The following is a 27,391-nucleotide window of genomic DNA, read 5'->3' on the forward strand; positions in this document are numbered from 1 at the left end:
ACATTTTAAGGCTAACCTTTTGTCATTTGCTGTGCATATTATAAAAAGATACTCCAATGACCAGAATAAAGCTCTAATTTCTCACACAAGAAACATTTTATTCAAAGAAAACAGAAACAGACCCACTCGCGGGGAAAGACCCTGTGCATGTGTAAAGCTTTGTGTGTACAGATGGCCACGTGACGTGGCAGAGGCCTTCTGTTCAGCTCCGGTCCCATGAGGTCCTCTTCCTCCTCCCCTCCCTACTGCTCCAGCTGGACCGAGTGGCGGCAGGGAGACCTCCTGCCTCGTTCACCAGAGAGGGGTAGGGGGGGGCCAAGCATGGGGGGGGTGAGGGGAAGGGGGGGAAGAAAGGATGGTCTTGGAGGTTTTGTACAAGGAGAGGGAGGGTGAGCAGGATGCGTCAGCCCTCTGCATGGGGCCACCGGGGTGGGAATCTGCAGGTGAGAGTCTGAGCCTGAGGTCCATGAGGCCTGGTGGATGAGGGGAGGTAGGTGGAGGGCGGGTGGGATGACCGTCAGCGAGGGGAGGGTGTTCCTTCGGCCGTGGCTGCGAGAGGAGGGGCATGGTGGCAGCTTGTCCACGGAGCTCTTCCAAGTGTGTGCTTTGTCTGAGGTCAAAGCTCCAGGGTTTAACTTCCTCTCGGGGGTCAGTTTGCCCTCCGCTGCCTGGGTTAGGCACTCCTCCGTGGGGGAGAAGAGAGGACGGGAAGCCCCTGAAGAACGGTCCTTGAGGTGCTTATGTCGGTTCTGTCCTCCATCCCTTTCTCCCTCTTTTACGCAACTTTCCCTCCTACCCTCTCGGTGGTGATGAACATATTTCCTCCACTCCTCCTCGATCCCCTTCTCCCCGTCGTCCCCTCCTCCTTCTTGACCTACGTCTCCCTCCTCCAGAACGCTCCTCTCTCTCTGCCCCTCCTCATAAGCCTTGTTCAGGCGGGCCAGATTGTGAATGGCCAGCCAGGGTTCGGACAACATTCTCTGTCTGGGTTGGAGGGCACCGGGCCGTTCCTCTGGACTGGGGTCAGCGCTAAACATACTAGTGCTGGTGCTCCCTCTCTTACCTGGTGAAAAGAAAGATCAGGATGTTTACTTAAACCGCTTGTCTTTGAGGTAACTATTTCAGGGGCTAATTCGCCCCAAAATGTCAAAAGGCCGTCGCCCGCTCTCACAAATACTGTTGGCGGACACAAAGAAGGTGATGACATCCCCCCTAAGCCTGACCTGTTCCTCTGAAGTTGAAGATGTTCTCCGACTCTGCTGAGTTGGGCGACCCCGTCTTGAGGATGATATCCGAGGGAGACATGCAGCTGACGGGGGACGTGTTGGGCGACGTGTTGGGGGACGGGGGGACGTTGAGGTATTGCCGGGTCACGGGCCCGCCGCTCACTCCCATCTCCGTGGCGATGATGATGATGTCACGGCCACTGGCGCGGCAAGAGTCCAACAACACCTTCATGTTTGGAGTGGAGGTCACACAAACCATCAGTCCCCTCCAGGACACAGTCACAGACTCACATACACGCACACACAGACTAACAGACCTTCAGTGTCGCCTGCTTCTGGGCATTGATGGCGTAGACCAGGGCTGAGGCCCCAGAGTAGTCCTCCATGCTGGGGTCAGCCCCGGCTGAGAGGAGGGTGGAGGCTACCTGAGCCCCCGCTCGCTCCATGCAGGCGTACATCAGAGGGGTGCGACCCATGCGGTCCTGTGCGTTAGGGTCCGCCTGAACAGGAGAGCGATCGTCAGTCCATGGATGGATGAAACGGGTTTAGGGAAGGAGGGGTGGATGAGTGGACTGAGGGAGGGAGGGACAAACGCATAGACAAGCCATTCATCTTTCCGCAAACCAGCACCTACTGCCGACATATGAACCCAAAGTAGGACTGAGAAGGAAAAAAAAGATTGAATGGTGGTGGGAGGGGGGGGGGGGGGAGGAAGGCCAGGAGGAGGAGGGCAGGAGGAGGACTCACCTGGTTCTGTAGGAGGTAGCTGAGGAGCTTCACTGTCCCAGGCCCAGTGGGCTCCCCTCTCAACGCCTTACAGACAGCCAGGAGAGGGGTCTCCCCTCTGGGGCTTCGCTCGTTGACCTGGGCCCCCCCCTCCAGAAGCAGGCGGACCAGACGCAGCTTCCCCAGCATGGCTGCGCCGATCAGGGGGCTGCAGTCAGAGAGAGGGTCCCCCATGGTCAGAATGGTTTCAGGATGCCTGTCCTCCAGAGCTAGTATATCTATCCAGCCATTCGCCTAACACGTCCTTAGGTTCTTTTCAAGACCAATGCCAGGTTGTTGGAGAGCTGGCAGTAAAAAACAGGAGAAAAAAAACAGGAAAGATACCACACTCAGGTATTGTCTGAATGGAGAATTTCTGAAATCTGTTGAAGCTCCTCTTTCAACTGCTGCCCACAGCACAGTACATCAATAGTAAATACTGGATTATCTCTGTCTTGTCTCTCTATGTCTCTCTCTCCCTCTCTCTTTATCTGTCTATCCACCAACCCCACTCTCACCTTCACTAGCTATTTCCCACTGCCTGCTGTCTACTGAATCTGATGTCTGGTTAAGGGCAGGCGTGGGATGCGGTGGATGTTCAAAGTTCTGAATGTCGCTGGTCGCAGAGGCCCCTCTACAAAGGACTAGGCTCCGTTTGATAGAAGTCCGCTTTGAACAGGCTTTACTGAACCAAGACCACCACCTGTGTTCAAATACCAATAGAGAGAAAGTGGGTGAGAGTGAGTGTGTGTGAGAGACAGAGGCAGAGATCTTCACTTCAACTTATTGTAAAAAAAATGGTATAGATCTTATCAAATAGTGGTCCACCCTGGTTACCCAGGCTTTTACTCATTACGTTATTGTGTGTGTGCTAGAGAGAGAGCGAGCCAGCGAAATAACGTGTGAGTTATGTGAGTAAGGGGGGGGGGGGGGGGTTAAGACACCTATAATGAAGGCGAATGCATTTATACGTTACTCGACCAATAGAAATGGCTACTCTCGATCAACCCACTGACGTAATGAATTGTGAAACGTTACGGAACAAGATTCTTTCTCTCAATGATCTGACGCTGCTCGTGCCCGCTCTGCCTTTGCTATTTTTTATACAGCATTTTGCTCTCTCTACTTTTGAGACATATTGGTTATTTTCACTGGAAAATGGCGGACACATTGGAGGAAGACCAATGTTATGGCTTGTCATCTCGCAGACTGAACCATGGCGCTAACGTCTCTATTTTTCATGTCAAACTCACTGACAGCGCAGCAAGAGCTTTAGACAACTATGAAGACAACAAGGTAGGTCCAGTTTGAGACTGTCCGTAATGATTTCTGTCCCATGGTGTAGGCTACATCTAATTGTCCTAGTTATGCAAGAAACAGAAAAGACCAACTGTAGGTTACTGGTAGCCTGGTTGTGTTTTTTATGAAGCTTCTAAAAGTTAATATATGATCATATTTCCCCGCGTAAGACAGCACGATCAAGTATCTGAAATTAATTTGCTCTTTGTGTATCTTACATGAATCTGTAGATTTTTGTAGAATGTAACGTTTGTAGTCAATAAAAGAAGCATCAGTAGATCATCAAGTAGCTAAAATATCACCATTGGGATCTGTGTTTACAAACATACCCAGAAGGTTAATAGACAAGCTGGATCCTGTACATTTACCTCGAGGAATGCGAGGTTATATTGAGAGGACGTCGTGTTCTTGTAAAATAATTTTGGCCTTAACTATTGCAGCTTTGGCGATATGCCAAGACCAGGTGGCGCCAGAGTAGGCAACCCTCCCCCACACCTGGCAGAGTTGTCAGTGATATGTTTACTGCCATGAATCATATCTGTTGGCTGTACCCTATGTGTTTGTTCAGACTACTAGAACAGGATAAGAGAAGATGACCAATCGAAATTCATCAACTTTATAAACGCTTGAAAAGCGTCCTGCAGGCAGAGGAAAAGAGAATGAGATCGAGACGTTCAGGAGTAAAATACACAGATGATCAGATGTATATCAAAAACGTAATCATTAGCCTACTTAAGAGATCAACATAAGGACATCGCATAGCAGGAAGTGCAATATGAGCAAAGTCAGCACAAGAAACGACCACTTCCACTTCCTCTACTTAATAATTCCTAGTAATCGAAACAGAAGAAGGTTAGGGCTCAGTTTCTGTCCAGGGCAGCCATGAAAATACACATCCAGTTCACTTCCTGACAAGCAGGACAGCTCACCCTGTTCAGTTTCATATTGTTAAGGGAAGGGAGAGAGATATGAAGTTATGGTTTACACAGAAATACAGAAATACTCACATATGCACACACACACACACACACACGGCTGACTCAACATAAGCTAGCTAGCACATACCTAGTGTCTAAACTTGTCCCACAGAATCCTAATAACAGCTATAAATAGGCAAACACCACCTGACTCCTAGTCACACCCCTACCCTGCTTGAGGGCACAGGCTTCAGTTCCAGCAGGCATCATGAAGGTCAGGGTCAGGGTCAGGGTCAGCTGCTTCCTACTGGTTGCCCAGGTCAGGCCAGCGTAGCTCACTGAAGGTGTCATTCTGTCTTCCGTGTGTCAGCCTGTCCCTCCTTCTGTTTGCCAGTCGTTTGGTTTGCTTGTCCGACTGACTGTTTGTCCGCCTGTCTGTGTGCTGATCTGTCTCAGTCTGTTTCCACCTGACTCTACCTATGCCGAGTCTTCTTCCTCTCTCTTAATGGTTCTTCTCTCTTTATCCTCCAGGGCCTGCCTGTGCAGCCTTCTATCTGTTTCACAGGCAACCAAGGGGTAAGCAGGTTTCACTGAACTCGGTTTATTGAACAATAGCTTGTTAATACAATGTTGTTGTAACCATCAGTTCTGTTTTTCTCTCTCTTGCTATATGTAGAAAATCACCCTCCCTTCTACAGACACAGAGAGCGCCGTTGAACTGAGGACGTTCACCTTCTATCTGACTAACATTGCCCGGGACAATCCACAGTGCAGCTTTGACCTCATCCACAAGCATAGCACATGGTGGGTGGTTGACACACACGCACGCACCCACACACACATGCACACTCAAGAAATTCATGGAATCTCTCCCCTCTCAGCGATGACGAGGCGCAGTTGTCGTGTGTGGGAGTCATCCAGAGGAAGCTGACAGTGAACGCTACGGACGAGTCATACTGCAAAGCACTGCAGAGCCTGGCCCAGGCCGAGGAGGAGACTCGCAGCAAGGGGGCCATCGTCATCAAGCCTGGGGGACGCTACCTGGGTACCACCTCACACACACACACACACACAACTTCAGACATTGAACACAAACACAAACCAGTGACTTAGCATTTTAGGTTGCACCGTTGAACACAAACACAAACCAGTGACTTTGCATTTTTCGGTTGCACCATTGCGCCCGACCGCAAAACCACTTCCTGCTCATGCGACTCAACTCTCCTGGCAGCAACGTACTACACAGCTGTTTTCAAAGCAGGCTGTCAGACAGGGACTCCAGCTAATACACGAAACCAAACCATCCAGTCAGTCCTCTGCCGTCACCACCCTTCCATTTCCCCTCAGCCTCGACTCATCTCTGGCATGTGAGGTGTCAACAGACAGAGATGTAGAAAGTTCCCCATCCACCTACCATTTCTCATAGTAAGCAAAACCAGGAAGTGACACTAAGAATCCTTCTTACTCACGTCAATGTGAGTTGTGGCTAGCTTCCAATGTAGTTCACTCAGAAGTAAGACAGCCGAATGACCGTATATGGTCATTTTCTTCCTGAAATCAGAATGTTATTTCCCCTGCATGGAATAAGTGACTCATTAAGGTTCTGCATGATGTGCTTTATGACTCTCTCAGGAAAGAAGGGGAAGATCCGAGCCCCGCCCTCTGCTTTGACAGACATCGCCACGTCTCGCCTCTCGTCCCGGCCCGTCCTGGTCACCAGCTCCAGGAGGAAGGGTGTGAGCGTGTCCAAACCCAAGAGTTTGTCCGAGGGCACCGGGGGGGTGGTGTCTGTCCAGCGGCCCCTGAGGGAGCGGCTCACACACCTGCTGGGGCTGAGGCCGTACCGGAGACCGGAGCTGCTGCTCAGGCTGCAGAAGGATGGACTGACCGAGAGGGACAAGGACATGCTGGACACACTGCTGCTGCAGGTGGGCAGGCTGGGGGGTTGGTTAATTGATTCATTGATTGGTTGGTTGGTTAATTGATTCATTGATTGGTTGGTTGGTTAATTGATTCATTGATTTGTTGGTTGGTGGGTTAATTGATTGCTTGGTTGGTTGGCTGCACTTCACTGCATTTGAATGGAACATACTGGAAGATAAATGGAATGAAGTCGACAATTGTCTTAAATGAGTTGATGAATGTTTGATTGATTAATGCGTTACATTATTATATAAATGTGTAGGTGGGCCAGCTTAACAGCAGAGACAACACGTACACCCTGAAGGAGGATCTTTATAAGGAGCTCCAGAAAGACTGGGGTGGCTACACCACAGGAGACCAGCAGCTCCTCAAGAGGATCCTGGTCAAGTAAAACAAACAAACACACACACATATATATTGGTAATTGGTTGGACAAACTAAACAAGTTTGAACGATAGTAACTTTACATGTGTATACTTTCATGTCTTTTGCTGTGTCCAGACGGCTATTTCAGCCCCAGCACCTCTTGTCAGTCCCTGAGACCCAGGTCAGCCCCCTCCGGGACACACCCAACTCCTCACCTGCACAGGTAAGGCTGCCCCTCCCCCTTCCTGCCCCCTCATCTCCACAGTAGACAGCTGGATGTACTGCAGCCACCAGGCCTCACAGCCTGACTGAGATGCTTGGCTTGATTCTATGCATGTATTTGGACTTCTTTCTGTTTCCTTGTGTTATCACTGCTCTATTAGGTTGTGATGAGTTTATGATAGACTAACCCACGACATGCGCTGTCCCCCTCAGAAATATTCTATCGCAGAAGAATATACAGATCCCCTGGCCAATAAGAAGCCAAGGATTTCTCACCTGTCCAGTAAGGCAACCAACGGCAAGCAGGGTACAAGCCTGTCCAATCGGAGAGAAGCAGGTCATGGAGTCCAGGTTACTATAGCAACAAAGGTCGCCAGCAGTGTGACCTCGTCTGACTCAAAACTCCCCTTTGACCCACCATCAAGGGTCATGACCCAGGAAGAACAGGCACCCTCCGGGGAGTTGGGTTCAGGAGGCTCCGCCCCCCGGCTGCCTCCACATCGAGGCGGCAGCAGGCCCAGTAGGAAGAGCCGACACAGGGAAGGAGAAGAGAGGCTGGGGGGCCGAGACAAGGGAAGAGGAGGGGTCAAAACACTCAGTCTGAAGCACAAAGGTGGGTACTGAAAGGAGATAAAGGACAGTTCAGATGCTTTGGCAGGCGTGTGCCGTAAAAGAGAACTGTGGATCACAGCAATGTATGTTCACAAGATGACCAGCGTCTGAAACTCGTTTAATTGACCCTCGTTCACCTGCATAGCTCACTGGACACAGGAGGATACATTCACACAGAGTTTAGGTTTGTTTAAAAGGGTAACCAGACTAAAACCATAGAAGAAAAAGTAGATGGTAAAGTAGTAATACTGAAGCAAAGTAATGTTGCAACAGATTTGCAATATAGGCAAGACATGTGAAGTCATAAAAAATATTTTTCTGCCATAGTTTCTACTTGGCTTTGAGTTTACTTCTTGAATCTTTAAAATTGCTATATGTGGTAGATTAATTAATGGTGTGTATTACAGTTTTTCACAATTCCTAAAACGCTAAACCACATTCTCTGAACAAAATGTGTTGAATCAGTCACTCTTTTTGCAAAACTCTAAACACATTCTCACTCACTAAAAACATTTTGCACTGTGATGCACTTGTGTTGCAAAATGGTAAACACAGGCGGCAAACAGTAAACACAACTACAACACAGTTGTCATTTGTAAAACACAATGACTCCAAATTGTTCACACTTGTTTCTAATGCTGGTTTGGGACAATATCAGCTTTCACAGTGGTGTCCGTATACGAGAATGGTTCAACATCAACCAGCCATTTTTACTGTAAATGTTAAACTTCCACATACTGCCTTTTTCTCAAACCAATTGAGTTTTTCTCTGTGTGGCGGTGAAAGGTCTATGACCTAAACCCACATACCAGGGTAAATCTCCTCCAGGCAGTGGAATTGGCCTGTGGAGACATAGGTGTTGAGTGTTTTCATGGCTTGATCCGGCACACCAGAGGGGTTTTACCCCGTTTTTTCTTTGTTGACAGTACTAAGTTGTGATGGTTACTGTAATATCATCTTTATTCCTAAATGCATATACTGTGTATACATAAACACATGTTTCTTTACATGTAACTCCATGCCCTGGATGCTGTGTTCTCCATTTTTTTGTGTTGTGTCTAATGATTGCTCCATTTTGTTATATATTTATTTGCGGTGTTTACGAGCTGACATTGTTTGATTTTGAGCACAGGTTGAATGGTTTATGGGCGAGTGTTTGATTTTTGCCTGAAGAGTCGGAGGTTTCATAAATATAGTTTGGAAGATTTAGTTTGGGGTTTACAGTTTTGAGAAAATGGGTGACAGTTCCAAGAAATGTGTTTTAGCAATTGTGGAAAAACTGTATGCAATAGTGACCTCTAGGGCTCAGACGGTGTACTAATCAACGGCTTCACTCTGTCACTCTCTGTCTTTATAGAGCATAATGGAATGTTCTTCAACCCAAGTGTTCTTCCGGCCAATGACATGACAGACTACTTATTGTAAGAATGCCATCTCTATATTTAGATACACACGCACTCACACTCGGTTATACAATAACAGTCCTGGGTGCACAGGCACATGCTGATGAGAACATTCATGATGTCTCTCTCCCTGTAGGAAGTACACAGCCATATGTAACCAGGACCAGAGACAGAGATACAAGCAGGACTTTAACAAAGAGTACAAAGATTACCTGGATTTACACTCGCGTATCGACTGTGTGACACGGCAGTTTACAGAGCTGGATACACAGCTCAAACAGCTGCGCCACGGAACACACAAATACCAGGTGATACACAGGCACACACGCACATACGTACACACGAGGAGTAGAACTAAATCAACAACAGAAAGTGCCATCATGGTATGGTACATTAATATCATGTTTATTCCTTTTTAGACCCTCCATAACCAGATTTTACAAGAATACCGCAAAATAAAAAAGGTAAACATGACCCACTATTTTCTCTAATATATCCATGTACATACTTCAATTTCAAAACAATATACATGTTGTATTATATATTCCTCCCCATATCCCTGCAGTCAAACCCTAACTACAAACAAGACAGGCGTCGCTGTGAGTACCTACACAACAAGCTGGCTCACATTAAGAGGCTTATCTCAAAACACGACCAAAGACAACTCAAGAACTGATTCTGGACCTGCACGGATGGCGGTCACCAAAGTCAACATCAAAGAGAGTGAGAACAATTGAACTGAAGAGCCACTTACATGTAGACATGATGGGACATCGTCACACCTTGCCTCCTTCATAGTCGTATAAAGGAGATCTCATGAGTTGAACATATACAGTATTGGTTGACATCAGTTTTATTATTCCCCAGGACTGCACTTGCTATGTATCCTATATTTATATCAAGGTATCAGCTAAATCCCTTTAACTAATATTTATCAATTTTTACTGTAAATGAGACTGTTATGTTTTTGAAGTGATGGTATTGAATCTCTGCATGATAGGACTTATCTACTGTACCTTCAGTGTTTTGTCCATAACATTGGCATCTAGCCTTTGGATGTCTCTTAAAAATGTTCGTCAACACAACAATGGTATTAAAATGTTATAAAATACCCCTTGTGTTAGTGTTTGTCCACCTAATTGTCCTACTTATTTTAGGAAACTTTAACTGGAAATTGATTTAAATTAGGTAAATAACTTCTACGGAGAGACTTCAACATTAAATAGTGTGAGCTATATAATAAACGGAGAGCGGCTCAACCGTTATATTAACTATGGGCTCAACTTAACACGATTCCGCAAGAAGGCGGTTCGATTCGCGACCTCAGTACTGATTGGTTAAATAAATGACATCTGATTGGACAGACTCAGAATTACTGACCTCCCATAATGCTTTGCAGTAGTCAAGATGTAAACAATTGACCATAACTTGCTGGAAGTGAAAAGACACGACTAGTACCCTTGAACTTTGTAGAAGATTACTCTCCTTGCAACATTATGATCTGAATAAACAGACTCAGTCCTTACGACGTGGCTTGCTTGGTATGTACTGTAGCTAACCTCGCTAACTTTCAGTTTTGTTTGCATACAGTTACAATTTGTGATCCCAGCTGATATAAATATAGGACCAGATATACCTTGCTAGCTTGATTAGGTAAGCATGTCATGCGAATTTGGTAGCTAAATGTTGTCACGTTAGAAGAAGCCAGGTCTATCAAACTGAAAATCGTTCATGTTTAATTACGACTGAGGTGAGTTTGAGCATTCTGTCTACTATATAGTGACATCTGATGAATGAGTGCAGTTTACCAAAACGGTATTCTAATGTATTAATCCTGATGATTGTGCAAACGTTCAGTTCTGCGATATGTATCCCTGTGTGTATTCGTGTTGGATAAACAGATTAGAAACAACTTGTCACTCTTACCCTTTCTTCACCTCTAGTAATGGCAGGAATCTTCAACAGTCAGGTGGCTGGAAGGACTTTTTTGAGGTGTCTGAGTCCTCACAGCGCTCGGTATTCTGCAGTCACTGGCAGAACTTTAGTCCCAGGCCTCAGCTGTCCAGTCCTCAGACCAAAACACTTAAAGTGCAGTGTCTGGGCCCGTGAGCACCATGCAGGGGCAGACAGAGCCCAGCCTTCCCCCACTGCAGCTCCGGAGAGGCTACCTTTCTCCAAGGTAACTCCAGAGGATGTGGCCTTCTTCAGAGAGATACTACAAGGCAGGACCATCACTGACCCAGACCTCCTGGTTGCCAGCAATATGGACTGGCTGAAGTCAGTGAGAGGTAAATGGAAGAAACTCTCACGCAAGTTCAGGCGTCAATTGGACCCCTTGAAAGTTTTGTTATCCAATTTTGTTTTTGTTTATACAAGTAGGACACAGTTACAGTCATACTCCATTTTAACGTCACCTTAACAATTGTATTGATGGAGTAAGTCCAACCTCTCATCTGCGATTCCCCGCAGGTCACAGTGAGTTGCTGTTAAGACCTCAAACCACAGAAGAAGTGTCCCAAATCCTCAAGTAAAAGACACACACAAATGTACACATGCACACACACTTATGCACATGCACACACATGCGCAGATCAGTCAACGGTAAGGTCCCCCCCCCCTCCCCCCACCCCCATCTTCACTCAATAGGCACTGCACTAACCGTAACCTGGCAGTGAACACCCAGGGGGGAAACACTGGCCTGGTGGGGGGCAGCGTTCCTGTCTACGATGAGATCATTCTCTCCACAGCGCTCATGAACAGCATACAGGACTTTGATGCCGTCTCTGGTAGGTCAGCCTGATCAGACGCCAGGTAACCCATGTACTCTAAGGCATGACAAAGTATGATGACTTCCTTGAGAAATATTGTTAGTTTTGTCATTTTGTGGGATATTTTCGTTCATCAGAAGGGTTTTTGGTCATGGTAGCTTGATGATTTATTCAACAAAGTAGCAGTAGTTACAGGAATACAAAATAATCTAGACTTGGAAGATCGAGCATGTATATGTATGTGTCAACATGAGGACATTCCCCCCTCCCTCCATACAACTATTTCCCAATATGATCCCACAATCTTTCCACGGTTCATTCCCCTTTACATGATTTGTCATGTGTACGAGCTCCTTATCTCTCTCTGAGGCAGCTCGACCTGCTCCCTCTGTTCCCTTTTCTCCTCCACTGGAGGTCACGGACACTGAAAAAAGGAGAACCAGCTCCTTTCCCCGGCTTCTGTTCTGAGGTTTCTCCTTCTAAACTCTGGCCATACCCCTCTTTTCCCCTCCGCTCTGTAACATAGGAATGTGTTGCTTCTTACTTGTGGCTCTACTCGCCGGGTCTGTTTGAGGAAAACCAACAGACTGTCAGACCATGAAGCCCAGAAGTCAATCCATTTTCGCCACAACACATCCAACCCTGTTGAGCCCGACCTCTCTGCGTCTGTCAGGTATTCTGACGTGCCAGGCTGGCTGTGTCCTGGAGAGCCTGTCTCAGTACCTCGAGGAGAGGGACTACATCATGCCTCTGGACCTGGGCGCCAAGGGCAGCTGCCACATCGGGGGCAACGTGGCCACCAACGCTGGGGGCCTTCGCCTGCTCCGCTACGGCTCCCTGAGGGGGACGGTCCTGGGTCTGGAAGTGGTGAGTGGAGGACGGAGGAATGAGGAGAAGAGCGAGGGGGGGGGGGAGAGAGAGAGGAGGGAAGGAAAATAAACGGTGTGCCCATAGGTGCTGGCAGACGGGCGAGTGCTGGACTGCTTGGCCGCTCTGAGGAAGGACAACACGGGGTATGACCTGAAGCAGCTGTTCATCGGCTCAGAGGGCACGCTGGGGGTCATCACCGCCGTGTCCATCCTGTGTCCACGGAAACCCAAAGCCGTTAACGTGGCCTTTCTCGGCAAGTCTCGCCTCTGAACTCACAGCATCACTCAACCAGACAGGTCAAAGTAACAGACACACTGTTTATTTCTATGGAGGGATGTGTGCATGTTGGCTGATTGGAACCGTAGGACATGTTGTTACGGATTTGTAACGTGCCATTTTTTTTTTTTGTCCGTCAGGCTGTGAGAGCTTTGAACAGCTGCTGAAAACGTTCCAGCTGTGCAGAGGCATGCTGGGAGAAATACTGTCTGCCTACGAGTTCCTGGATAGAGACTGCATGAGGCTGCTGAACACTCACCTGAAACTACCCAACCCCATCACAGGTACACACACACACACACATACATAAACGCCTGATGTTGGGTATCAGATCAGGTATTCGTGTCTTGTAGATTGCCCGTTCTACATCGTCATAGAAACTGCAGGGTCTAACCCCACCCATGACGAAGAGAAGCTACATAACTTCCTGGAAGAGGCGATGACATCATCACTGGTCAGCGATGGAACGGTGGCAACCGAGGATGCAAAAATCAAGGTGATTGACAACCGATTCAAAACACTACTATCAATTGCTTTAAATAATACTCTGAAATGGAAAACAAAAGCAGGATTCATGTGGGCATCCTCTGCCTCCACCCCCCCCCCCCCCCCCAAGGCTCTGTGGTCGATGCGTGAGAGGATCACTGAGGCGCTGACTCACGACGGCTTCACGTATAAATACGACATCTCCCTCCCCGTGGAGCGCATCTACCAGCTGGTGGAGGACATGAGGCGGCGGCTGGCGGGCAAGGCCAAGAGCGTGGTGGGCTACGGCCACGTGGGTGAGAGGAGCCGGCCACCAACACCAGAGATCGTCCAGGATGGGCTGCTCATGTGGCTGCTCTGATGGGCTGCTCGTGTGGCTGCTCTGATGGGCTGCTCGTGTGGCTGCTCTGATGGGCTGCTCGTGTGGCTGCTCTGATGGGCTGCTCGTGTGGCTGCTCTGATGGGCTGCTCGTGTGGCTGCTCTGATGGGCTGCTCGTGTGGCTGCTCTGATGGGCTGCTCGTGTGGCTGCTCTGATGGGCTGCTCGTGTGGCTGCTCTGATGGGCTGCTCGTGTGGCTGCTCTGATGATTTATCCCTTGTCTTGTCAGGTGATGGAAACCTTCACCTGAACATCACCTCCCCTTCCAAAGACCCCGCCCTCCTCGCCGCCATCGAGCCTTTTGTCTACGAGTGGACCGCCGGTTGCCATGGCAGCGTCAGTGCCGAGCACGGCCTGGGGCTGAAGAAGAGGAACTACATTTACTACAGTAAGAGCAGCCAGGCTGTGGAGCTCATGGGCAGTATCAAGACCATGCTGGACCCCAAGGGCATTCTCAACCCTTACAAAGTCCTGCCTGATGACCTCCGCTGACCCCAGCTGCTGCTACTGGGGAAATCTTACTTCTGCTCCTGCCCATGAGGGCTGCAGTTGTGTGTGTGTGTGTGTGCGTGCGTAGCCAACAACGTTACTTTCATAACATGGATCGTTTGTAAATACAGCACGGTTTTATATCTGTGGTTTTGTTATGTACATTCAAAGAATAGAAACGTGACAATTGACAACACAGGATACTTTCGGTGACAGTGCACTAAGTGTTTTATTACATGTACAAAAAAAAAAGCAACAATATTTCAAAAACGATCAGCCCACTTGGCAAACAAACAATTGGATCCCTTGAATTAGGTTCTGAAATTCATGAATAAAATAATAAAAGACTTTCCTAATGCATCCTAGTGTCTCCCCTCTTCTTTTAAAGCCACTTGTTAAAGTATCATTAACCTTTAGTGTTCCTATTTTACTGAAAGTATTTATGCATTAAGCACACAAAGTTGTGGAAGTAACTTTCTTTTCTCTATATCAACATACATGTCCTACTAGTCTTACAGGTAAAGAAAATGTACATATCCCTACAATCACACCAGCCTATAACATTGTACTCCAGCAACACACGTCCTTAGTATCATAATTGTTTATATATTATAAATATTTGCTATAAGTTCATTTGATTCTATTGGCTCTTTTCCTCTTGGAGCGTGTGTGTGTGTGTGTGTGTGTGTGTGTTAGAATGGCAAGTTTGTCTTAACAAAGCGCCAGTGGAACACATCTTGATTGTCTGTTAAGTCGAACACATGAACTACAAATGTAACTGGCTACTGACTGAGACCAACAAACAACTTGTGTGGGTACGTGATGGACTGTGTGTTAAACCACAGCAGTCCTTTTGAGGGCTTTGAAGCAGGGTACGGTACAGAATGTAACACAGTTACAGTCCAGCGCGGTGACCATGACGACATCAACAGGTTCCTGTCCAGTAGTAGCAGCAGCAGGAGCAGCGGTCAGGTCCTGGTGGTGGGAAAGGGGGGCGGGGGGCGAGGGGGGAGGCATGTTAACCCCCCCTCCTACTCGCTCTTCAAGACTCCTTGCCCTTCTCCAGGGAGCTGTGGATCTTGTCCAGGGTCTTCTTGATGCGCAGCGCCGTGAGGCGCGCCGACGGGTTTTGGTACCAGCACTCCTTCATCAGCTTCACCAGAGCTGACAGCGTCTAGGGAGGAGGGAGGAGGGAGAGGAGGCAGAAGGGGAGAGAAGGAGGGAATGACAGGGAAGGGGAGCGAAGAGAGAGAGTGTTTGATGAGAGAATCCTGCAGGTCCACCAACGTGAAGGGCCGCTGTGACCTTTCGACCGGCAGAGGGGGGATCCCTCCCATACGTACCGGGTCTGAGAACCAGCGGTTGGGGATGAAAGGCCTCTGCTGCTCCACACACACCACCTTCCTCATGTCCTCAAAGCTGGGGTCGTTCGGCACCTGGTCGTAGAACGGAGGCTTGTACTCCTCCACGATGCCTGGGTGAAGACAGGGGTCAGAGGTCAACCCGTTTGCCAACAAGGAAAGAAACTGCAGCTCGTCAATCCCGTCAATCGCATGGATTGACAGAGCACATTTCAAACAAGCACTAGAAGTGCTTCACAGCAAAAGCCTATCAAGTCCCTCTCTCTTCGTTCACCCTGGATGGGAGCGGAGCTGAAACCAAGTGCTTAAAACGGCTCGACCTCAGACCACCGGGATTTCCCCCGGGGATTCTCTCAAAGTGAATCGAACCGACCCTCACCGTTGCTATACGTGCGCCTGGCGATCTCCCACAGCACCAGGCCAAAGGCCCAGATGTCCACCCTCTTGTAGGCGTCGAAGCAGTCCGTCTGGATGGACTCGTCCAGCACCTCCGGAGCCATGTAGCGCTTGGTGCCCACCTTGGGGTTGTTGCCCACATCCAGCAGGTTGTCTGACTGGGAGTGGGTCACTGCCAGGCCTGGAGAGGAGGGGAGGGGGACAGGGGGAGAGAGGGAGGGAGTCAAGAGTCAATTCAATTCCAAGTATACGGAGGACAAATTGAAAGGATGTGCTGAGGGACAGTTGGCTGGGGAAACACACGACACAATTCAACGGACAGACGGATGAATGGACCCCCCCCCCCAGAGGGAGCCCCCTGTGTGGTCGACGGGAAGACTGACCCAGGTCAGCGATGCAGCAGCGCAGCTCCTTGGTGACCAGGACGTTCTTGCTCTTCAGGTCGCGGTGGGCGATGGCCGGCTTGCCCTCCGTGCCGAAGATCTCCGTGTGCAGGTGCACCAGGCCGCAAGCCACCGACGCCGCCATGGCCAGGCCCTCCGCCGTCTCCACGGCGACGCGCTGCAGGTAGTCGTACAGCGAGCCGTTGTCGTGGTAGTGGGTGATGAGCCACAGCTGAGTGCTGGAGTTGCGGGACGTCATGTCGGACGCCATGAAACCTGAGGAGGAGCGAGGGGGGAAGGGGACAGGGAAAGGAGACGGAAAATAAGTGCAAGAAAAGGAGGGAAATCTACTTTACGGATAGACTGACAGACTCAATTCTCCAACAACCGTTTCCTCCAGTTATTACCGCTGAGTCATAGGCCAGGGTCGCCTCCGGCAGCTCAGTCTGGTAGCCATGTTCTAGATGGACAGAGGAAGAACAGGGAAGTATGTTTCTCACCCAGTATGTTTTCGTGCCGGAGGAGGACGGTGTTATAGATCTCCGTCTCTCTGAACCACGACCTCTCATCTCTGGAGGAGAAGATCTTCACGGCGACGTTCTCTCCCTGCCACTGCCCCCGCCACACCTCTCCGTACCGCCCCTTACCTGGGGAGGAAACAGGAACGGGCAGCGTTACCCACTGCACATCGTTGAGGGTTTAAATCCTGTTTACATTGTTTATCTCCTGTTTGCAATTACAGCTGCTGGTGAAGTCCATCATCCGGCTGATGCTAACAGGCTCTGTTGAAAGCGTTAGCTAACCATGAGCCCTTGCCGATGCCACTCTGAGGCATCAGTGGTCAGGTTTCAAGATGTTGCGTCGCTACATACCCACACACTCCACAAGGCTGATCTGTCTGGCCACGGTTCTCTGGACCAGGAAGGGCAGGCCGGACCCGCTGCCTGACGTACAGGAGTGGTCAAACAGGTCCTGGACAAATAGAGACAGGTCATCACTCCAGACCCCTGCAGGCCCAGGCCCAGGGCCAGGCTTACAAGGCTCAGCAGAATGGGACCTTCTAAATCTTATGACGACAAGCAAAAGTGGTAACCCCTCCACCATCTATCTCCCCACCCAACCCACGCTCCCTCTCCGTATCCCATCGCTCTCTCTCTGTACCGCCAGGGTGCTGTCCCCCACGTTGGAGGTGATGAGGCCGTCGATGGCGCTCTGCTCGGGGTCAAACTCCTGCAGCCTCTGGAGGCGTCCGTGGTGCAGCCTCCTGCAGGCCAGCACGGACAGCACGGACAGCAGGGCCAGGATCACCACGGGGCCCAGCACGAACAGAGCCAGGGTCTCCATACGGTACTGCACTGGCTCGCCCTCAGGGGCTGGGGGGGGGGGTCGGGAGCAGACAAAAAGAGGAGGGGAGAGGTAAGGAAGAAGGTCGGGGAGAGTGAGGGTGGCCGGAGAAAGACAGAGGGGGAAGGAGAACATCTAACCAAATGACATGGATGTTTTCTGTGTTACAAAGGCACCAGAACCCCCCCCCCACACACACACACACCAAAAACAGCAGTTCTTACCGGACAGCAGCAGGGGCAGCAGCGAGTCGGCGGTGGCGTTGCCGTTGCACATGTGCTGGGAGCAGCAGTGCATGGCGTGCCTGAGAGAGGGCGCCGTGGAGCAGATGAGGCGGCTCTGCTCCAGGCCCTGCAGGCAGCCACGGCTGAACACGGCCCCGTCGCTGCTCACCGTCACAGACGAGTAGCACTGGGACCCCCGGCACTGGGGGGTCTGGAGACAGCTCCGGCCCTCACACACACACTCCAGCTGCCCATCTAGGGGTGGAGGGGGGGGGGGAGATATGAGAAGGAGGGCAGAAACCCAAAACAGCCCGACCTAATACCAGACAGTCAGACACAAACACTGCCAGACATAGACCAAAAACACAAACGAGACGAAAGAAACAAACACAAAGACAGACAGACGAACACAGACAGACAAACACAGACAGAGAGTGAGACAAACACAGACAGACAGACCAACAGAGACAGACAGACAAACACAGACAGTCAGTCAGACAAACATACAGTCAGACCAACACAGAGTTGAAAGACAGACAGAGCAGTACCCTCAGCATATCTCTGCGGGATCTGTAGCAGCAGGAGAAGCAGGACATGGACGGCGCAATGACCCATTTGGTTCACTGCACTGTTGAGAGGAGAGGTGGGGCGGGGGGTGTCAGCACTGCAGACAGAGGATGTCACGGTATAATCACATTTCCCCTCATGCACCAGGGACACCAGTTCTATCATCGCGAATAAGTGCAGTCAGTCGGTGTTTTGGAGTGTACATTAAAACCGGGCTCGTCGGGATGACCAAAAGCAAACCAATGTAACAGTAAAACAATGCGCGTCTTACTTGTAGTGATGAGGATGGGTTGGTGCTATGCTTTGCCAGTAGACTCAAACATCGCCCGTCCGATTTCTCTGAATAACCTGAAAGCACAACGAAGGGAATAATAATGTAACTTACTAACTAACGTTACCTCGGAAAATACAAGATCATGCGAACGTGATTAAATATGTAAATGGTTGACAAGGAAGCTAAATAAGCTGGATATAGTTGATCAGTGTAAGCCACTGCAGCATCTTGTTTTGAATGTAAGCTAGCATTGAAAAAAAATAAGATATAGTAATACTAGCTAGCAGTAGAACCCTGTGTTTATAGCTACAGTAGTATGACATGAAAACACGTTGACTAAAAACTACTGTAGATGCCAAATGTAAAATAAAAGGGTTGCAGTGCGCAATTTGCTGTGTCTGTTGATAACTATCTGGCTAGCTAGCAAGCAAGCAGGCCAATAAACGGTTTTATTGCCTATTTACTGCCGCCTCCCAGGCGCCAGGGTCGGACATGTCTGTTCTGTTGAGTCTTGGCAACCTAGTTCTAGCTAGCTAGCTACTGTAGCTAGATAAATAGCAATCAGGAATCGTCCACAAATACTGAATGTCTGACAGCTTCTTACCTGGAAAATACGAATATGAATATCTAACACATGATATGATACAAATGTGTTAGAATGTATTAATTTTTAGAATTAGCAGGTTTGGTTGCTTTGTAGATGAGAGCCAAGAGGACCACAATCCGCCCACAATCACTTCTTCGTGGTGCTATGGGGGAAGAGCATCGGGCAGCAACAACATGACGTCACTAGAGCGTTGTCGATCCAGGAATGCATTGTGGGGCACTGCAAGTCCTCCAACAACCTTCCGCTGTATGCAGGTGTTCGTTGAGCGTCAAATTGTTATCCATTTTCATCAAATTATTTGGTGACCATCACAGAAGTCAGCAGACAATCCATTGCTTAGATATATGAGATGATATGAGGTTATGAGATATATTGTGCCAGTTTCTCAGATTCCTCTCCTCTTTGTGATCATAATATGATTCACAGAGCTTCTTCTCAATGTCTGCTTGGTGATCTTAGCTGAGGGGTCAGAGACAGGGGTATGTTGAAAGGTCCTATTACCCTCCTCACCGAGAGGAGCAAGTCTGTCAGTGTCACCAACAACCCTACTGTCATGTCACAAGAAAAAGATTTGTAAACATAGCTGGACCCAAATTGGTGGTTTATATTTAGTTAAAGCCACCCTTCTGAATAGACAGTAGATGGTACCATGATAGATGGTAGGCCTGTGTGTGTGCGTGCGACAGAGAGAAAGTGTAGAGTAATGTGCATGCATGCCTGTCTGTGTGTGTTTGTGCACACATCCATGCATGCGTGTGTGTACGTGAGAGAGCTAAAGCGGTTACATGATATGATTTCCTTGACTAGGTACCATGCAGGTGAACAAAAGACAGGGCTGTTTGTCCTGCCTGCCTGCCTGCAAGCTTTAATCTGAGCCAGGCCCGGACAGGAGTCTGTGGGTATCCATTCTCACCGAACACAACTCCGACACAGAGACATATTGTTCTGGGCTTTTTAATTAAAAACCTCAGCTCCATGCCACTCTGTTTGCCAGGTGAACCCAGAGGGCTCTGAACCCATGTGTCTCTCTACGGCTATGTCTGTCTGTCTGTCTGTCTGTCTCTCTCTCTCTCTCTCTCTCTCTCTCTCTCTCTCTCTCTCTCTCTCTCTCTCTCTCTCTCTCTCTCTCTGTCTCTCTCTCTCTGTCTCTTTCTCTCTCTGTTTCTCTCTGTCTCTTTCTCTCTCTCTGTTTCTCTCTCTCTCTGTCTCTCTCAATCCATCTCTTTCTCTGACTACCCCCCCCCCCCCCTCCCCTCCCCACCTCCACCACCAACTCACTGCTCTCCTTCTCAGTCTCTGGGGATAATTATGAGAGAAACATCAGACAGCTTTCAGGAGATGGAGAGGATAATCTACTGCTGGCTAAAGTGAGCAGGGTGGGAAGGGTTGAATAATGAAATGTTTTCTTCCTGCCAGACCCCCACCTCTTCACCTTCCCTCTTTCCCTCTCTCCCTCTCTCTCTCCCTCTCTCCCTCTGTTGTCTTGCCAGTACCGGGGTATCTCAGGGTATCAGTCGGGGTTATAAGAGGGGGATTATGTGAAAGAGTGTTTTTTTCTCGACCAGCCTTGGTTCCTACAGCGTGTTGTATAGAGTGCATGTACCAGAGTCAGAGAGATCTCCCTCAGAGTGGACATGGAGCATCCAGGCAGACGGCTGGCTGCGGCTCTTCTCCTCCTCACCCTCGCCCATGTCTCCACACAGAAAAACACGGGTACAAATCTCTGGGAGGTTTTGTGTACTAAGTTGGAGTGCTGACTTGGTTTTACTGCTTTGGAAGTATTGTAGGCACATACAGAACATGTGGATGGATTCTGTTTTCGATTAGGGAACAACTTTTTGGCACTTTCCAGAGTCACTTATTCTTACTTTGACTTCACTTTGACTTATTGTTTCATATAAAAACTGAATTGAATCATGAATTGTTATTTCAAGAATTCCAGGAGGCAGCACTGTAATGGATTTCAGTACACCTTTCCCTACTCACAAATACACTGAGAGACACCTCAACCCGCCATTTTTTCTCCTTACACCCTTTTTTTCTTCCCATCCCCAGTCTCCTGGTGTGTGGTCTCGGATGCCGAGGAGCAGAAGTGTTTGGATTTAGCCGGGAACGCCACAGCGCAGAACATCCGAGGAAAGCTGCTGTGCGTCCGTGCTAACAGCCCCAACGACTGCATGCTGAGAATCAAGGTAAGAGATGGGAGACACGGAGGCCTGGGAGGGAGTGCCGGTATGGGGTAGAAAATAGTGTGAAGATGATGTTGCCATACTTGAAGGAAACCATTCAACTCTTGTCCCCTGTACTGCTGGTTTTTAGTAAACCCCCTGTTGATCAGTTGATTGATTTGGAGTTTTACATGACACAGTGACTAGTGCGCTAGCAGCATCGGGAACATTGACTAGCTCCAGTTATAGATGCAGTAAATGTAAATACACAGTTGTTACTGTACTGCACAAGCTACAGTTGTTATGCTATCTGGCATGTGCAAAACAATATCTTATAAGAAGAACTATGACCATAAGAGTAACGTATTTCCTGTGTTCTCTCAGAACGGCACAGCGGACGCCGCCTCCATGTTTGCCGACGACGTCTACACAGCCGGCTTCTGCCACAGCCTGGAGGTAGCCGCAGGCGAGTCCGATGACGGAGAGGGTGAGTAGGGCCCGGACTGGGATCTCCTCTGTCCCTCCTCTCCCTCTCTTCTCATTCTCCCTGGCCCCCCCCCATCCCCCCATCCCCCCAACCCCCCTATCCCCCCAACCCCCCATCCCCCCAACCCCCCTATCCCCCCATCCCCCCAACCCCCCCCCCCCCCCAGATGGGATCAGTTACTACGTGGTGGCGTTGGCGCGGCGCTCCTCCAGCGACCTGTCCCTGCTGGAGATGCACGAGCGCAGCTCCTGTCACCCGGGGATACGCACCACGGTGGGCTGGACCGTGCCCATCGGCTTCCTGGTCAACACCTCCCAGATCAGCGTGGGGGAGCAGTGCAACTTCCCCAGAGGTGAGCAGGTTGGGTGGCTACGGTGGGGTGGGGGTGAAGTCGGTGGAAGGAGGAGGGGGACATGAATTAAACAGGTGGAATGAGAGAAAGAATCATGGACATCCTTCGACCCACCCACCCCTCTAACCCCCCCCCAACCCCCCCCCCCCCCCCACCCACAGCGGTGGGAGATTTCTTTGGCTACAGCTGTGTGCCGGGGGTGAAGGATCGAGAGCATGACCCGAGGGGCAACAACCCGAAGAACCTGTGTGAGGCCTGCATAGGAGACGAGAACGACCGGCACATCTGTGTCAACAACCACCGGGAGAGACACTACGGAGAGGCTGGAGCACTCAGGTGGGCCGACTCCTTCTCTCTCTTTATCCCTCTTTTCTCTCTCTGTTCTCTCGCCCCTCCTCTCTCGCTCTGTCATGCTCTCTATGTATGTCTCTCTGTGCCTCTCGATCCCTCCATTCTCTTTCTTTCACACAAAAACTCTTCTTTTTTCTCTAATCCCTCTCTCCACTGCTCTTTCTCCCCCTATCTCATGTCTGTCTCTTCCTGACCCCCCCCATCCTCTTTCTTTGTTGTTTTCTCCCTCTTCCAGAAATCATTAACTTTAGGTTTTGATGTTTTTCTCAAAGGTGCGTGGCTGAGAATCTGGGAGATGTGGCCTTTGTGAAAGAGACAACAGTGTTTGACAACATGGATGGTACGTGACTGCTCCCTGCATAACACCTTACAAGATGATGTTGTTCGATTAATCTGATTTATCTTGGTCTTAAAAGCCATGCTGTTGAAATAATCCTCTGAAACCCGCTGGTAACCCCGCTGTTCCTCCTGGAGACACTGGGGGTCAGTAGTGAACTTTCTGTTCAACAATTCCAATAACATCCTTTGGGTGTGGGTGAGCGTGGGTTGGGGGGGGGGGGGGGGGTTGTGGTAGTGCAAGTGTGAGAAGGAGAGCACTTCACAGACCGAATGTCCTAATCCCATTGTTTTGTGCATCTGTTATTTTGCCTCAGGCAACATCCAAAATTAATGGTGATCATTATCAAGGTCACGCTAGAGAAACTGCTGTGCTGCAGTTGAGAGAGAGAGCAGCCTTATTGAGGCAGGAACTCAGAGAGAAAGCAGCAGGCCTGGTTGTGGAGCTCAGAGAGAGAGCAGCAGGCCTGGTTGTGGAGCTCAGAGAGAGAGCAGCAGGCCTGGTTGTGGAGCTCAGAGAGAGAGCAGCAGGCCTGGTTGTGGAGCTCAGAGAGAGAGCAGCAGGCCTGGTTGTGGAGCTCAGAGAGAGAGCAGCAGGCCTGGTTGTGGAGCTCAGAGAGAGAGCAGCAGGCCTGGGGGATGGAGCTGATAGAGCATGAGATCTGGGTCCAGGCCCTACAACCATGCCAGACCACAACAAGATCCAGACCCCAGGCCTCAGATTTGGTCCAATCCTGTAGTCCCCACCAGACCCAAGCAGCTTAATGTAGTTAGATGTATCACAACAGTCTCCTAAACACTAAGAGTCGCATGTGATACAGATTAGACTTAAAGGTCATTATTGTCGTGCTTAAAGAAGCTAAACCCACATGAATCATGATAGTATTTGTTGTGGCCATTTTTTGTGGTAACCCTGGTTTCCTCTTACTACTTGACTTTGTCTCTTTCTTCTTCTACTGTTTTCTATGCAGGTAAAAACCTGGAATCATGGGCCATGGACCTGGAGCTGGAGGACCTGAAGCTGCTGTGTCCAGACGGCGGGGAGGCGGGGCTTCACGAGCACGAGAAATGTCACCTGGCCGCGGTGCCTGGCAACGGTGTTGTGGTCCGCATGGAGGACAAGTGTCGGATCTGGAAGTTTCTGGAGCGCCTACAGGTAGGGGCGATGTGTCTGGGAAAGAGAGAAAACGACGAGCAGGGAGACAGGAAGTGAGGAAGAACGAGTGAGACAGAGGAGAGCGAGAGAAAGAAAGAAAGTGCATCCATATATGGTTGTGTGTGTGTGTTCTTCTGCGAGCGATGCACTCATCCCATCGATCAACGCCGTGCGTCAGTAAAAGGATTGCCGAACACACACATTTCAAGTGAACTACTCCACAATGCCCGAAAAGCTATCGATCTTGCTTAGCGAGGCTCTGACTGACTGTGTGGCATACGTCAGAGTGACTGATGGGTCCCGCTGGCTTCACCTGCACGTGTAATGAACACTCAACACCAATCCCTGGCTCCCGGCAGCACACACACACACACACACGTACACAATATCTCTCTATCTCCCTTGCTCACTCTGTTCTTTCAATCTCCCTTTCTCTTTCCTTCTCCCACTCAATCGTTTTCTTGTTTTCCTCTCTCTCTCTCTCTCTCTCTCTCTCTCTCTCTCTCTCTCTCTCTCTCTCTCTCTCTCTCTCTCTCTCTCTCTCTCTCTCTCTCTCTGTGCCTCCCCCTCTCCCTCTGTATTTGTCTCCATCCTGTAGGATGCATTTGGGAATACCACTGAGGGTTTCAACCTGTTCAGTTCAGTCGGCTACGGCCAATCAGATGTTCTCTTCAGCGATTCCACCAAGCACCTTCTGAGGGTTCTGGGAAGCTACACAACATGGCTGGGCCCCACCTACACCACGGTGCTGCAAGCTTTTGAGTGCGAGGGTAAGTGTGTGTGTATGTGTGTGTGTGTGTGTGTGTGTGTATGTGTGTGTGTCTGCTGGGGTGTTCGTTTTTTGGGGGGGATCCTAATAACACTCTGTTTCATCCAACAGGTTTGTGCTGATCCTACTGGAGGAGTACGAGGAAAGTCCGTCTCTGCCTCTTCCCTCCCAGTCTACCTTCCCTCTCCACTGTCTTCATCCCCCCCTCATCCTTTCGTCCTCTTGATCCCTCTGTCATCCGTCTGTTCTCTTTCTGTAGCTCTCCATCACTTCTTTTATCGTTCTTCTCTCCCTCCTTCTGTCTATGTAATGGTGGCTTGTTGAGTTCATGTCTTTTTCCCCAGGCTAGTTACAGTTGTCTGTGTTTTCTTACATCCCGTGTTATTTCTCATGCCTCTGCCCAATATAGGCCAGACGAGCAGAGTGGCATATTCAGTTTGTTTTGTGTGTGTATGTGTGTGTGTGTGTGTGATAGTTTCTCTGTGTTCTCACGGTTGGTATAGGGCACACTGTGCCAGCCCAAACAGTCACTCCATACAGTAGAGAGGGGGAGTTGGGGAAGGATAAGGTCTGCGGTTCTCCCTTACCACTAACTGGGTACCAGTCTACCATTTTACCCTCCCCCTCTGAAGATAGGATTAAGGAAGGGTAAACCAGACTGGAGCTGATCCAAAATGCACATACTGATCTAAAATGCAAAACTTGTATTTACATTTAAGACATTTTACACCCCCATTTTTAATCCTTGTAAATGTAAAATGTAAAGAGCAGGAGAACCAGGAGTGCTGTTCTCCATGTTGCAGGCGAAGACTGTGACTCTCTAACTATGTTTAAAACATCGATTAAGAAGGTGCTCATTTGGATTACAATATATTTACTTGACGTCTGAAATGTTGTACTATAATGCTTAGTTTCTTATTTCATTTATTTTTTCCCCCAACAATTGTCCAACTTTTGTTGTTCCTGTCCAAAAACAAGAATGTCTGTAAAATGTCAATTTTTCCTTGTGGTAGTGCACTTTGAAGAACAGGGGAATATTCTAGATCCAACTGAAGTCTCAGACATCAGCTGGGATTTCATTCCTCTCAGAGAGGAAGTTGCTGGGCATCAGACAAGCAAAACGATCCGAAACAAAGGATGTATAGCTTTAAAGTCAAAATAATTTTCCATCCATCCGTCAAGCCTATTGTGTAAAAACAATCAATTTATTATGGACTAGAACATGATAGATAGAGGCTATTTCCCCCTCAAATTAAAGCAATTACAACTGTTGTGTTCAGTAATTGCACTCAAACAGTTGGAGAAACAGCAGCATCTATCAAGTTTCTGTCCACCAAATATTGACATACGTGTTTTACAGATATGTTCGTATCGATGGAAAACACATTTTGTTTTATCTTATTACATCAACAACAATCATTGTGACTCAGAGCACAGGCATTATCATGGTCTGAGGAAAGGTTGGGTAATCTGGATCTAAATCTAAAACTAAATTTAATTCAACCTTTCAATCTTAACCTGTAAATCTGAATTGAACTTAATTAAGATGAATTTGAATTTGAATGTGTCTGCTCTGCACATCTTGGGTGGTTTAGTGGTGCCATTGGTGCTTTGGAGGAACTGACTGTTAACAAGGGTGAAATACTGTTCTAAAAGCCTGTGTGTAAATATTCTTCACCTGCTTGAGTTTGTAGTGCCACCTACACTCTTTCCAACCAATTAAACACATGATGATAAAATGCCCAAAGTCTGTTGCATGACTCATAACAGCTGCTAGGTCAGCTTTCCATCACCCAATGGGAAATACTGAAGCATCATCTGGAAGGACATAGAAACCTACTTTCTTTTTTCTCCTTCTCGCCATCGCCCTCTCTCTTGTCATCTCCCTATATTTCTATTTACCTCTCACCCTCTCTCTCTTTCTCTCCCTCTTTCTCTTTTTTTCTCTGTCTCTCTCTTTCTCTCCGTCTCTCCCTCTCCCTGTCTATCTGACACACTGTCTGTCTATCTACACACAGCACCTGCTTCCCCCTACCCGTACATATCAGGTTCCATACACAGTTGTGATGGCATGGTAGAAAGTTGGATGGGAGGAGAAACAGGAGGGATTGAAGTGAGGACAATGGAGGTATAGAGAGGCTGTGTTCATTCAGGTGGGGAGGAGAAGGGGGGATTCCAGGACAGAAAGCTAGGTGGTCCCAGTCATGCTGAAGGGGGAAAGAGAATGTCTGGAGAGGCAGCGAGACAGGCAGCAAGACAGGCAGCGAGACAGGCAGCCAGACAGACAGACAGACAGACACAGATACACACAGACAAGCATTGAGACTGAAGAGGTCTGTCTTTAACCACTGATCAATTAACAACAACTAATGATTACTTTATTACTTGTATACTGTTTGGAATGCTCTGAACATAATAAACAATGTTGGAACTATACCCTGCTATATTAGCTCATTAGAACATGGAACGTCAGGGCCATGCGGCGTCTGTGCTTGCAAAGGCTATGTTGATTGTCATCTCCCTGATGTTTCTTGTGAGAGTAAACCCCTCCCATATTGTGATACTATTTAACTGACCTTCGTTCCTGTATTCTTTGTCCAGTCTTCTGAGATGC

General features: G+C 48.9%; 5 protein-coding genes across 9 annotated transcripts; 3 read left to right on the top strand and 2 right to left on the bottom strand.

The window, feature by feature from the left end:
• Positions 1-77: 77 nt before the first annotated feature.
• Positions 78-3,802, bottom strand: LOC146299646 (ankyrin repeat domain-containing protein 34B). 3 transcript variants are annotated; one of them, XM_084675250.1, is made up of 5 exons: positions 3,620-3,802; positions 1,974-2,694; positions 1,544-1,726; positions 1,224-1,452; positions 78-1,063 (listed from the first exon to the last, which is right to left on the bottom strand). In XM_084675250.1, exons 2-5 carry the CDS (start codon positions 2,184-2,186, stop codon positions 243-245), a joined length of 1,446 nt encoding a protein of 481 aa, XP_084531376.1. In that variant the 5' UTR covers positions 2,187-2,694; positions 3,620-3,802; the 3' UTR covers positions 78-242. The 3 variants fall into 3 exon arrangements, with proteins under 3 accessions (XP_084531376.1, XP_084531377.1, XP_084531378.1); XM_084675251.1 differs by lacking the exon at positions 3,620-3,802 and having other exon boundaries at positions 1,974-2,296; positions 2,510-2,870; XM_084675252.1 differs by lacking the exon at positions 3,620-3,802 and having other exon boundaries at positions 1,544-1,798; positions 1,974-2,096.
• On the top strand, positions 2,929-9,844 carry LOC146299647 (RNA polymerase II elongation factor ELL-like). The gene is made up of 12 exons (XM_084675216.1): positions 2,929-3,287; positions 4,739-4,783; positions 4,884-5,011; positions 5,089-5,252; positions 5,840-6,135; positions 6,393-6,517; positions 6,632-6,719; positions 6,932-7,331; positions 8,688-8,751; positions 8,870-9,041; positions 9,153-9,197; positions 9,299-9,844. Exons 1-12 carry the CDS (start codon positions 3,150-3,152, stop codon positions 9,407-9,409), a joined length of 1,776 nt encoding a protein of 591 aa, XP_084531342.1. The 5' UTR covers positions 2,929-3,149; the 3' UTR covers positions 9,410-9,844.
• A 272-nt stretch (positions 9,845-10,116) lies between these two features.
• d2hgdh (D-2-hydroxyglutarate dehydrogenase) lies at positions 10,117-14,362 on the top strand. 2 transcript variants are annotated; one of them, XM_084675230.1, is made up of 10 exons: positions 10,117-10,274; positions 10,677-11,021; positions 11,203-11,260; positions 11,380-11,519; positions 12,175-12,368; positions 12,456-12,624; positions 12,788-12,931; positions 13,001-13,143; positions 13,264-13,429; positions 13,743-14,362. In XM_084675230.1, the coding sequence occupies exons 2-10, from the start codon at positions 10,679-10,681 to the stop codon at positions 14,003-14,005; spliced, it is 1,620 nt and encodes a 539-aa protein (XP_084531356.1). In that variant the 5' UTR covers positions 10,117-10,274; positions 10,677-10,678; the 3' UTR covers positions 14,006-14,362. The 2 variants fall into 2 exon arrangements, with proteins under 2 accessions (XP_084531356.1, XP_084531365.1); XM_084675239.1 differs by having other exon boundaries at positions 13,025-13,143.
• acvr1l (activin A receptor, type 1 like) lies at positions 14,204-19,311 on the bottom strand. Of its 2 annotated transcripts, none has more exons than XM_084675249.1 (11): positions 19,156-19,311; positions 18,549-18,625; positions 18,259-18,338; positions 17,711-17,965; positions 17,304-17,515; positions 17,015-17,114; positions 16,643-16,789; positions 16,143-16,418; positions 15,743-15,940; positions 15,346-15,476; positions 14,204-15,176 (listed from the first exon to the last, which is right to left on the bottom strand). In XM_084675249.1, the coding sequence occupies exons 3-11, from the start codon at positions 18,323-18,325 to the stop codon at positions 15,045-15,047; spliced, it is 1,518 nt and encodes a 505-aa protein (XP_084531375.1). In that variant the 5' UTR covers positions 18,326-18,338; positions 18,549-18,625; positions 19,156-19,311; the 3' UTR covers positions 14,204-15,044. The 2 variants fall into 2 exon arrangements, with proteins under 2 accessions (XP_084531375.1, XP_084531373.1); XM_084675247.1 differs by having other exon boundaries at positions 18,259-18,374.
• Positions 19,312-20,792: 1,481 nt separating this feature from the next.
• Positions 20,793-26,572, top strand: otomp (otolith matrix protein). Its single transcript, XM_084683272.1, has 9 exons — positions 20,793-20,871; positions 21,214-21,350; positions 21,711-21,813; positions 21,980-22,165; positions 22,327-22,501; positions 22,789-22,856; positions 23,824-24,008; positions 24,607-24,778; positions 24,889-26,572. Exons 1-9 carry the CDS (start codon positions 20,793-20,795, stop codon positions 24,897-24,899), a joined length of 1,116 nt encoding a protein of 371 aa, XP_084539398.1. The 3' UTR covers positions 24,900-26,572.
• Positions 26,573-27,391: the final 819 nt, after the last annotated feature.

Source organism: Hypomesus nipponensis, chromosome 3 (assembly GCF_054491055.1).
Source record: "Hypomesus nipponensis isolate SF chromosome 3, ASM5449105v1, whole genome shotgun sequence".
In the NCBI taxonomy this organism is placed as follows: domain Eukaryota; kingdom Metazoa; phylum Chordata; class Actinopteri; order Osmeriformes; family Osmeridae; genus Hypomesus; species Hypomesus nipponensis.

What these genes read in the sequence shown, in the direction of transcription:
- LOC146299646 (XM_084675250.1), bottom strand. Translation starts at nt 2,186, where the DNA reads ATGGGGGACCCTCTCTCTGACTGCAGCCCCCTGATCGGCGCAGCCATG. An exon ending in GCTACCTCCTACAGAACCAG is followed by an intron (nt 1,727 to 1,973) that starts GTGAGTCCTCCT and finishes TCTCCTGTTCAG; the next exon opens with GCGGACCCTAACGCACAGGA. An exon ending in CTTCAACTTCAGAGGAACAG is followed by an intron (nt 1,064 to 1,223) that starts GTCAGGCTTAGG and finishes TCTTTTCACCAG; the next exon opens with GTAAGAGAGGGAGCACCAGC.
- LOC146299647 (XM_084675216.1), top strand. Translation starts at nt 3,150, where the DNA reads ATGGCGGACACATTGGAGGAAGACCAATGTTATGGCTTGTCATCTCGC. An exon ending in GCCTGGGGGACGCTACCTGG is followed by an intron (nt 5,253 to 5,839) that starts GTACCACCTCAC and finishes TGACTCTCTCAG; the next exon opens with GAAAGAAGGGGAAGATCCGA. An exon ending in ACGGAACACACAAATACCAG is followed by an intron (nt 9,042 to 9,152) that starts GTGATACACAGG and finishes ATTCCTTTTTAG; the next exon opens with ACCCTCCATAACCAGATTTT.
- d2hgdh (XM_084675230.1), top strand. Translation starts at nt 10,679, where the DNA reads ATGGCAGGAATCTTCAACAGTCAGGTGGCTGGAAGGACTTTTTTGAGG. An exon ending in CCGAGGATGCAAAAATCAAG is followed by an intron (nt 13,144 to 13,263) that starts GTGATTGACAAC and finishes CCCCCCCCCAAG; the next exon opens with GCTCTGTGGTCGATGCGTGA. An exon ending in GGTGGGCTACGGCCACGTGG is followed by an intron (nt 13,430 to 13,742) that starts GTGAGAGGAGCC and finishes TTGTCTTGTCAG; the next exon opens with GTGATGGAAACCTTCACCTG.
- acvr1l (XM_084675249.1), bottom strand. Translation starts at nt 18,325, where the DNA reads ATGGGTCATTGCGCCGTCCATGTCCTGCTTCTCCTGCTGCTACAGATC. An exon ending in CCCGCAGAGATATGCTGAGG is followed by an intron (nt 17,966 to 18,258) that starts GTACTGCTCTGT and finishes CTCCACCCCTAG; the next exon opens with ATGGGCAGCTGGAGTGTGTG. An exon ending in GCTGCCCCTGCTGCTGTCCG is followed by an intron (nt 17,516 to 17,710) that starts GTAAGAACTGCT and finishes CCCCCCCCCCAG; the next exon opens with CCCCTGAGGGCGAGCCAGTG.
- otomp (XM_084683272.1), top strand. Translation starts at nt 20,793, where the DNA reads ATGGAGCATCCAGGCAGACGGCTGGCTGCGGCTCTTCTCCTCCTCACC. An exon ending in ACTGCATGCTGAGAATCAAG is followed by an intron (nt 21,351 to 21,710) that starts GTAAGAGATGGG and finishes GTGTTCTCTCAG; the next exon opens with AACGGCACAGCGGACGCCGC. An exon ending in GCAGTGCAACTTCCCCAGAG is followed by an intron (nt 22,166 to 22,326) that starts GTGAGCAGGTTG and finishes CCCCACCCACAG; the next exon opens with CGGTGGGAGATTTCTTTGGC.